The following is a 10,153-nucleotide window of genomic DNA, read 5'->3' on the forward strand; positions in this document are numbered from 1 at the left end:
AGCAGAAAAATGGCTTTTTTGGTGAAATCCATTAAGTGCTCAAAATCACGGAAAATCCCACAGAACAACCAGAGATACCATTTCAAAATGAAAACTTGACAAGTGTGCTTTGTTTATCACTTCTCATTCTCAACCCTCAAAGTGTGTAGGTTTCCGCTCGTACAATGGTTGTTCGTAAAAGAAAAATTAAATTAAGACAATATCCACTCACGCATCCCATAAAGAAATTAAACCAAACCTTAAACTAAACTTAAATTAAACTTCATGTTTAACCAGGACTTAAAGCTCTTTTTGATTTCTTCCCGTTCAAAATGATCGCTTTGTAAGAATATTTTGGATCAGCGCGCCAAACTGGCGCTGTATGCAAATAACGGAATTGTTTTGCCGATATTTGCATGAAATGTGCATCCGACCTGATAGACGTGTCGTGGGCTCTTGTCACTGGTAAGGATTAGTTTACGCGGCCACACACTCGGTACAAATCTTGGATTGAGCGCTCGAACGTGTGTTAAAAAGTCATCAGTTATTTGGTTGAACAAAGTTTTCTACTAGCGAAGTATTCTGACAGTCCAAAAGTTTTCAAGTTCGTCGACAGGAGGCGGACACAACGATTGGAAGTGAAATCGACAATAATATTATTATGGAAGAAGCCAGCGAAGCAACAGACCTCGAGAACGGTATTAACCCGATGCAGTCTCCTGGAAGAAATATCTTGAGTTCAATCAAGACTTTCCTTTGGTCTCCATCGAGGGATAGCGAGGGGAATCGCACAGCAAAACGAAAAAGATCCGACTCGGAGAGCGAAGATGAAGAAGATGCTATAATCACTTCGAATCTGCTGAAGAAACGAAAATTTACAACCGAGACGGCAGTTGTAAATGATGTTACCACGAGATCATTTCCCGATGGGGAACAATCAAAGCGCAAATCTATTTTAGGAACGTTATTTTCGCCTGTATTTACATTGTTTGGAAAGAATGGACACATTCAAACAGTTGGAAAAGAAGGGCAAATCGTTTCGACTGGTGGGTCTCGAATCGGCAATGGCGGCGTAAACGAAGACAAGGTACTGTGGCAACATGGTTCCTCGACTGTGAATAGGCGCATTACTGCTGCAAAGAATGGGGATGTAAATGGAAATGTTGAGGATGATGTTTCTCAATCTTCAGATACTGAGTGGGAGGCTTATGATCCGTTTTATTTTATCCGCAATCTTCCACCACCGGAAGAAGGTGAAGACGCGAAAAGCCGCGGTCCCGTTTTACCCTTACGGACTCGTAGTACTCCAGAATTTTGTCTTGTTCTGGATCTCGACGAGACTCTTGTTCATTGTAGCCTTAACAAACTAGAAGACGCAAATTTATCCTTTCCTGTACACTATCAAGACATTTGCTATCAAGTATTCGTGAGAACAAGACCCCATTTGAAGTGTTTTCTCGAGAGAGTCGCCAGTATGTTTGAAGTCATCCTTTTTACAGCCTCAAAGAAAGTTTATGCTGACAAACTGTTAAACATCTTGGATCCAGGACGAAAGTACTTTCGACATCGTCTCTTTCGGGAACACTGTGTTTGTGTTCAGGGAAACTACATCAAAGATTTGAACATACTTGGACGGGATTTGGCCAAAACCATGATTGTTGACAATTCTCCTCAAGCCTTTGCGTACCAAATTTGCAATGGCATTCCAATTGAAAGCTGGTTTATTGATCGGGCCGATACAGAGCTCTTGGAATTACTTCCCTTCCTGGAAATGATCGCAAATCGTAAAGATGATGTCAGGCCTCATATCAGGGACAGGTTTCGGATGCATGAGTTGGCGGGTTTGGATAGAAGGAATGGATTCTCGCAGTGAAAAACTCACCGCGTTGGTAAGATGGCTTGTGGAATAGTTTTAAACGAGACTTTGTTTTTATTTGTTGAAGACTTCGTTCATGACTATTTAACTTTTTCATCACGAAAATTCGTGATTGGAAGATATTTGACGCTATCAAAATATGCTACAGATATTGTCTGCACTGTCTGATACCGCATTCATTTGATGCGCGTTTTCTTATAAACTGTTTCGCCTTGTTAACAAAGAGGGTATATTCCTAAAGTGTATTCGATGAATTTATCGTCGTCAAAACCTATGTTAACTGGTGTTGTGTTAGCGTGAGAAGTAATTTTTTTTGTTAGAACCAAAATCTCACCATAGCTGTATGTATACAAAGTTAGATACAAAACACAACTACCTTTTTGCTTGTTTTATGTTTATAGCAATAATTTTAGACATGCGAATGACGAAATCTTGGATTAAATATTTTTCAAGAAAATCATAGTACTTTGCAGAAAAAAAAATGTTTGTTTTGAGCGGAGTCAACTATTTGTTAATAGATTTGATTTTCTGTATATTTTCGAAACTTTTATGAACACTGATATTAGGTAGACGAGGGTATACTATAATTATATTTTAAACAATACTTTGTGATTTTTAGTTAGAGATTGACTTTAAAATAATGATCTGCTTACAGTATCCTCCTCAAAAAAAGAAGGTTAAAACATGGTTGTTTTATCTTGCAAAATAGGACTCCAGCACATTATAAATTATTTTTAATCTAGGAAATTAAATCCTAACTGGGGCTCGGATTTTTCCGAGTTCCCAGTTGAACATGCATAATAACTTTCATGTATTTCTCACATTAAAATATATGCGGAAAATGCAATGTAGTTTATTGATAAAATTGTCTTTTGTACAGGTTTCTGGTTTATCTTTCAAGTCACTGTTGACACCAAGTTGTCAAAAATACTTAAGACAAAACTTGACTGCCAAATACAAAACAACAATTTCATATAGCAACATGTTGAGGTTAAGTATTTTAATCCTTGCTTCACATGATGAATGTTAAAGTAGTTTTACCGATAAATAAGTGTGTGATTAATTTTAACTTCTTTGTCACTGGTATGTGAGAAATTTGACCTTTCAGATTGCCTTTCTCTAAACAAGAGAATGTTTAATCAATTAATATGCTCTTGTATATTTTAATAATTTTATTATTCATGTAAATGTGAGTATGATGTGGTTTTACTTTGGAAAAATTTTAACATTGTTTGCAGTATTTCATCACTTCGTTGTGGATTTATATCATAGTTGCAGTTTAGTAATATTATTGTAAACAATAGGTAAACAATCATTTAAGTTAGAATTGGTCTTACCACAAAGGACCATATGTTATCATTTTTACTATTTATGACAGCTAGGTTTTACTGGCAACTTTAATAAAGCAGAGCCTTAAACCCTGGCCCTAAGGCAGTTTTTTTGAATGATCTTAAAACACTGCATCCACATTGTACCTTAACAGCTCACAGTGCAGTATACAATCTTCCCTTTCTTTCATGAAAAAATGTTGGGGTAAAGATAAGTTAATGATTTATTACAGCATATTACAGACATTGCAAAAATTTGCATGCTACACAACTAAGTATAAGCAAATTTAGAGAATGTGTGTTGGAAAAATTCTTAATTGACGGTTTGGACAGAGTATGTTATATCTTTCGAAATTTGGGCATGCTTTGTTTTTTATAGTACAACTTATGCAACATGTAGGACATTTTGTACAGTTATTTTGTCTTCAGGAGTTTTGAATGAAAATAGACAGCCTTGTAGATTCTTAAATGTAAACAATGTAACATTTTGCACACAATAAATTCATTTCTTAACGCAAATTAAATGTCTCCTTATCTGACTGTAGAGTGACGAAGTTTGGGGTGTAACATTATTATTACTATTAAGGAGCTGAAGCAAATGATGTTTTAGAGCCATGGATGGCAACTGGAAGTTAGCTGCTTTCCTTTTCAACTTTTCTTGACACTACCGCATTTTATTTTGCTAAGTATATTTTCACTACTGGAGATGATTAGTTCAAAAATTTGGGAGAGTCCGCTGTCCTGGTAACTGAAATGTTCACTTCCAGTGTCTGTCCGTGCCTCAAAAATGTTGCATGCCCTATTATACATTGATCAACATCCCTTGCCCCCCTCTACCCTACAGTTCATGGCTCCATGATTTTCGCCCACCTGAAAATGTTCTAAAATCTGCCATTCCATCTTCTAGAATTGCAATGTTATCGAAAGGAAAGGAAGGAATAATGTTTAGTGCCATATATGCTATTATGGTTGTATTTTTGTTTGCTGTTATGTCCGGCAGGTACAAGTCAGAGGTCACAGGTCATTGTTTTACCAATACATAAAGTATCCTAAACATTCATAAAAGCTAACCTTAGGTCTAATTAGGCCTAATTAATACTTTCTGTATTGGTAAAACAATGACCTGTGACCTGTGTTTTGTACCTGCCGTGTTATGTCGGCACTTCATTCTTTATGTGGGAATGTTTATCAATTTCAATGCATTTCACTTTGCTGTATCTAGTCTACTCTCTGTTACACTCACTGACCATCAGAGGGTAACTTGTGTAAGCAATGCGATGTCCTACTGTTGATTCTCCATGGGCATTGTCCCTTCCTGTGTAAATAAATAAATCAATCAATCAATCAATAAACAAATCAATTATTACAAAATGACAAGAGTGCAGATTTCTGGATATGGGTCCCCTGGGAAATTTTAAATTTCAGGGTCCTGCATTTTGAGATAATTCTTAGCTATTTTAAGTATATCGATGTTACTACAAATCTTACGGCTTTTTATTTACTGTCATTTATCCGAAATTACTACAGATTGACAGTTTCCCAAATTTTGAAATAAAAAAATGGGGAGAATTTCATAAAAATTAGGAGAGCAATGGGAAAGACTTAAGAACGGTGCCTACTAATAATTATTCAAAGGTATTTTTGTGAATATGAATATGCAGGAAAAGCAGACCTTAACAAATGTTATTGAAATCCAAAAAGAAAATTGGGGATAACCACGCATTTTTCGAAGATAAGTAATCAACAATAATTGTAAAAAGCTTTATAATACCAAGCGATGTTGGCATTCGTTTCCAAATTGATGCTTAATTATATCTGAAAAATGCATGGTTACCCCCAAATTTCTTTTTGGATACCAAGAGCACTGCTAAGTTCTGCTTTTTTTCGCACACTTATGAACCATGCAAAAATATCCCTGTATTAATAAGCACCACCCATAGGAAATCCGAGTGTCTCAAGATGCATAGAACGTATGCGCAATAACAATAGTAGGCACCTTCCTTAATAATATTGATAAAAGGAGGAATTAAGACCAACCCCAGGTCAAAGTAAGGCTGGCATCTTTGTGACCAGAGTATAACTTACCAGTGACTTGTTTCATAGGACCTGTACCTGTTAGTCCCTAAATGAAGGACCGTCACATCATGCCCTCCTACCTGCTCGTCCAGGTAGTATACAACACCTGTGCTTGTACAGAATAGAGCAATGGGTTTTTTTTAACCTGTGCTTGTACAGCCAATCAGGTTGGAAAAGAACTTTGCAGTTGAGCTGACCCCATGTTACTTTCTGCACAACGGACAGGTTTTCCCCAGGGAGACTGGTAAATTTAGGTGAGTGGCTCAATTGTTCAGCGGTATATCCATTTCAGACGTGTGTGCGCAGAAGAATCCAAGATGGCGGAAGAAATTTGACAGTTCTTCGGGATTTGAGGGATCAAAGACATGGAATACGGATAAAAATCCGCTCTCACTGATTGCTCAGTCCTGACTTTAAGGAAGATGAATTTCAGTGAAGAGGAACTTCAAAGATTATTACTTCATTGTGAACAGGTTAGTGTTTGTAAATGTTTACACTCAGTGGTCTTTAATCGTCTTAACGAATTTTCCGCAGGACGATATTTTTTGGAAGCAGACACGAACAGCATGGATTCTAGAATACCTGCGCATTTCTTAAAATTCATCCTAAAACGTATTTAGCGTATGTTGTTATTGGCTCGTCCTGGAAAGGACACAGGAAAACGAAAGTGGCCGCGATCAGGTATTCTGCTTTTCCTTTCAAGGAATGCTTATGATGGAAGCAAAAACCGATTTTTCATTCTTGAGTCTTTTTTAAAATTTGGAGTGCTTCAAAGGTACCGACATGACTACACTGAATTGTGTGAAATTGGATAGGTGTGGTTAACAGATTTTACTCTGTCTAACGCCAAACGATTTTACTCATTAATGTTGGGGGCATCCTAGGGTGCGAGTTAGGAATGGGTGCTTAGACTTAATAACTGTTTATCGATCAGCGCTATTTGAAATGAGTGCTTAGACTTAAATGCGAAATTCGCATGGCTCACATGTCTTGCTGGCTCGCAGATTGTCCACCCCCCTAAGACGCCTGAGAAGTAAATGTCTCCGCCATTAATAGACTGTAGTTGAGCGAATATTCTACTAAAACTTTCAAAAATTGATTTAGGATGTTTTTGGTTTGCGCCCATCATTGGTATTTGAGAATCATCAACTTCTTGTAACAAATGGTTAATACATGTACATGTATTCCTAGCTAGCTTGAATCAAGCTTTTTTTTTTTTTGCATTGTACCTGTTTGATTGTCAGGCATTACTAACCCTGTACGGTGGGCAAAATCGTGGTGATCGAGATGTGGCACACAAGTGGTTATTAACAACACAGAAATCACAGCAAGCTTGGCAGCTGTGTTGGCGGCTTATGCAGAGAGACAAGGTTGAATTCTGTTTAATATAATTATTTTCTAGGTTTAAATTATTGGTTTACAAGTCTGTTTACATGTATAATGTACAATTCCATGTATGTGTGGCTGACAATGCTCTGCCATAATAGTAATCCCATGATGGGCTGGTCTATTCTTCCAGCAGGATGGACCTTTTATTGTACATGTAGCATTGAAGCACTTTCTACATGTGAAACTGCTGAGGTCTTAGAATTTAACCAAAGTGCAAAGGTTTGGGAAATTTTTGTGAGGTTTACTTTACTCTCTATAAAACCTCATTAAGTTTCCCATTCAGCTTGTTTAGTTGAGGTTTCCAAAATTATTACATTTGTCAACCCCAAATAAATATTGTCTAAGAGTGCAGGGCACTTTTAACTGCATACAGTAAATCACTACTCAAAGATGCAAAGGAAAGGAAAGGAAAGGAACTTTAGCGCTAGAGCACTAATAGCCCATTTCCGAGTTGCTGTATACCTCAGTTTCAAAGCGAGTCCTGGTGCACAACCATTCAAATGGAAATGAGTTGCGTACTCTTATGCAAATCAAACTCATTTCCCTTTCAATAGTTGATCACCAAGACTCACTTCGAAACCGAGACAAACAGCAACTCGGAAATGTGCCATTGGGGACACTGTAAACTGAAATTAACAATCAACGCAAATCAAGTCAAAATAAGTAATGTTGGTTTTTGAGGAGAGGGGAAACTGGAGTACCGAGAGAACCTCTCGGTGCAGAGTAGAGAACAGACAAACTCAACCCACATAATAATATGATGCCGAAGCCACATTGTTGGGAAGTGAGTGCTCTCGCCACTGTGCCATCCCTGCGCTCACAATTTCTGCTGGAAAATGGACAAATTTAAGGGCAGAAAATGGACACATTTAAGGGCCGAAAATGGGAATTGAAGAGCATCTGGAATTGTTTTAAGGTGGAAGTGATCATGATCCCGATAATTGTATGGCTTTGGCTACTACATGTATCTCCAAAAGCTTTTCCCATTGGCTGATGAAAGGGAACTTTGGCTCCTAATTTACCTCCAGAAAATTCCACCTTTGGCTAATTAAAACCACTCCAAACATCAACTTTGTAATACTATAATGTAGTACATATGTACATATACAGTGTAAAGGCATTAGGATGGCAGAGCCTCTAGAGGGGTAGATGTACATGTATCAGCTAGGCTACGCTGGCGAAAAGGCCTTTTTAAAAGTAATGTCTTTAAGTTTTCTTTTTTTAATCGCATTGTAGACCTGTGGAATTGCCTACCACTTTACATCAGAACAATTGAACATCTCTCATCATTTAAGAACAGTATTAAGTAATAAATTTTATCTTAATAAATTTAATGTAAATAAGGATAGATTTTTATAATGTAGTTTATAACATATTGTGTGTTACATCGAGGTTTGTTTTTATAAGGAATCTTTGTATTCTGTATAAACTGACCTAATTATTGAGATCTTGTATTTTTATAATTTTTTTATTTATTTCAATTGTTAATTTATCTTTAATTTGTATTATGTGAAGATCTGTCTAATTAAAGTTGAGTAAAGTAAAGGAGGCCAACCCTAACCCTAACTCTTAGGCCGACTATGCGGAGAAGGTGAGAAACTGAAACGACAAACTTTAGTTTAGCATGCTTGTCATGAATAAAGAAGAAGAAAGAAATTAAATTTATTACAGTTGAAGAATCTTTAATGGTTGGGGAATGGATTTCTGAAGAAAGAAACAAAATGAATGATGTGAGAACAGGCCTTGGGAGAATATGCATTTACATTAATGATCGTTTAACGGTAATTTTTTTTATTATTGCTGCATAGTCATCTACAAGGCTTGACTAGTGTACTTTCATTATTTTTTTCTTTCTAGGCTCCAGAAATTCAATTTTTCGGTGCATCAACTCTTCACTTTAAGATTTCTAAGCACTGGTGAGCTTTTTTTCACTTTCAGAACTATAAAAAGGCAGCAGATAGTTCTTTTGTTAATATTCAATCTACTATATTCATGACATACAGAACATGTACAGTGAGTGTATAGACTTAAATGAATATTTCATAAATTATGTTATATGTTTAGCTGTCAACATTTTTTCTTGTTGGAATATTTTGCAGGAATGATCTTCAGGAAGAGCACTACAATGATCTGCGGTCTGAATTATTTAAACACATTTTCATGTTTTTGTCTGGGCCAAGGATAGTACTGACAAGACTTTGCATTGCAGTAAGTCACCTGCTGTATGTTAATGAATAATTCTATTATTCAAAATTGTATTGTTTGTTGGCCACAGCTCTTTAAGCTCATTGTTTTCTTTAGCTGGGTGCATTTGCATTGAATGCCATGCCTGATCACTGGAGTAATGCAATAAATGACATCATAACAACGTTTCAGAATGCCGCAACAAGTTCTTCACAGGTATTACTATTGCCAAGGTTGGTTTTACATGTACATGTTTCAAATGAAATTCTGATACAATGTTTTCTAATTTCAATAGAGTGTACCATAAATAACATCAAGATATTATGGGTGTAAACTTGGACCAACGGTAAATTCTAAAAGACATGTTTTTTTCACTGATCACGCACGGATATTCTGAAAAAAAAAAAAAAAATTGGAAAAACATAATTATTATTTTTCGTTGACTTTTTCCTTGTGTAGTAAGTGCAAAGTGCAAAGCTGCCAAGATCATTGTTACAGTGAATGGAATAATACATGTAATTTTACTATTGTAAAGGAGACGGTAAAATATGTTGTAACCCAGGCTGAGATTTGGCCAAATTTAGTTAGCCAGACAGCAGGCCATACTCAGTCTATCTGAGAGATAATTTATAATTAAAGTTATAAATATATAACACTTAAGTCAGGCCTTCTGATATTACGCGATGGTGCGATTTCGCACAATCGACCTCAAATCGCATCCAATCGCACAATTCACGAAAAATCGCACAAAATTCATAAAATGAAACATAAATCAACACGTTTCTTAGAAAATTCTGCATAAATACGCCATTTTTAAGATCACCTTCGATTTCGTAAACATTCGAAGTTCAAGGCTTTATTTTTCATGTCGGAGACCTGGTACGAGTCTCCTTCTATTGGTGCAACACGAACACGTCATTATATACACACCACTGAAATGACACAGTTGCCTTCTCTTATAGAAGAGATTTGTGAAAAATAAGCGAAGTTGTAAGTTTTTCGGCAAAATGTAGTTTCTTTCGTTGAAAACTGATAAAAACTTACTCATGGATAAGTTTGTTGTGAAAACGCTTGCTTTTTCTTCGACGAAGAAGGAAGTTCCCACCTTCTGCCCAATCTGACAGCTCACGATCGAGCAAGAAAGTACCTCACAGGCCACGTACACTCCACGTGGACGATGGACTGATGTTTTTCTCGTCGTGCAATATTAGGGCCTTTTATACAAGAGAAAATAAGCCGCGGCTGGCTCTGGCCACGGTGTACAAAATACGCAAAAGGAACTATTTATACGAATATATATTCCCAGGTCAATATAAGCCGC

General features: G+C 36.6%; 2 protein-coding genes across 3 annotated transcripts in view; both read left to right on the top strand.

Moving 5' to 3' along the window:
- Nucleotides 1–283: 283 nt before the first annotated feature.
- LOC137973601 (CTD small phosphatase-like protein 3) lies at nucleotides 284–3,720 on the top strand. The gene has a single exon (XM_068820446.1). It carries the CDS (start codon nucleotides 641–643, stop codon nucleotides 1,850–1,852), a length of 1,212 nt encoding a protein of 403 aa, XP_068676547.1. The 5' UTR covers nucleotides 284–640; the 3' UTR covers nucleotides 1,853–3,720.
- A 1,833-nt stretch (nucleotides 3,721–5,553) lies between these two features.
- Nucleotides 5,554–10,153, top strand: part of LOC137973146 (importin-13-like) — a 27,091-nt gene continuing 22,491 nt past the window's right edge. For both annotated transcript variants that reach the window (XR_011117174.1, XM_068819901.1), the window contains exons 1-5: nucleotides 5,554–5,732; nucleotides 6,504–6,629; nucleotides 8,506–8,564; nucleotides 8,748–8,856; nucleotides 8,950–9,048. Coding sequence is in view for 1 of the 2 variants with exons in the window: in XM_068819901.1 (XP_068676002.1) it covers nucleotides 5,682–5,732; nucleotides 6,504–6,629; nucleotides 8,506–8,564; nucleotides 8,748–8,856; nucleotides 8,950–9,048 (444 nt within the window). In the remaining variant the exon portion in view is untranslated. The remainder of the gene's footprint in view (nucleotides 5,733–6,503; nucleotides 6,630–8,505; nucleotides 8,565–8,747; nucleotides 8,857–8,949; nucleotides 9,049–10,153) is intronic.

The sequence above is a fragment of the Montipora foliosa genome, chromosome 10 (assembly GCF_036669935.1).
Source record: "Montipora foliosa isolate CH-2021 chromosome 10, ASM3666993v2, whole genome shotgun sequence".
NCBI lineage: Eukaryota > Metazoa > Cnidaria > Anthozoa > Scleractinia > Acroporidae > Montipora > Montipora foliosa.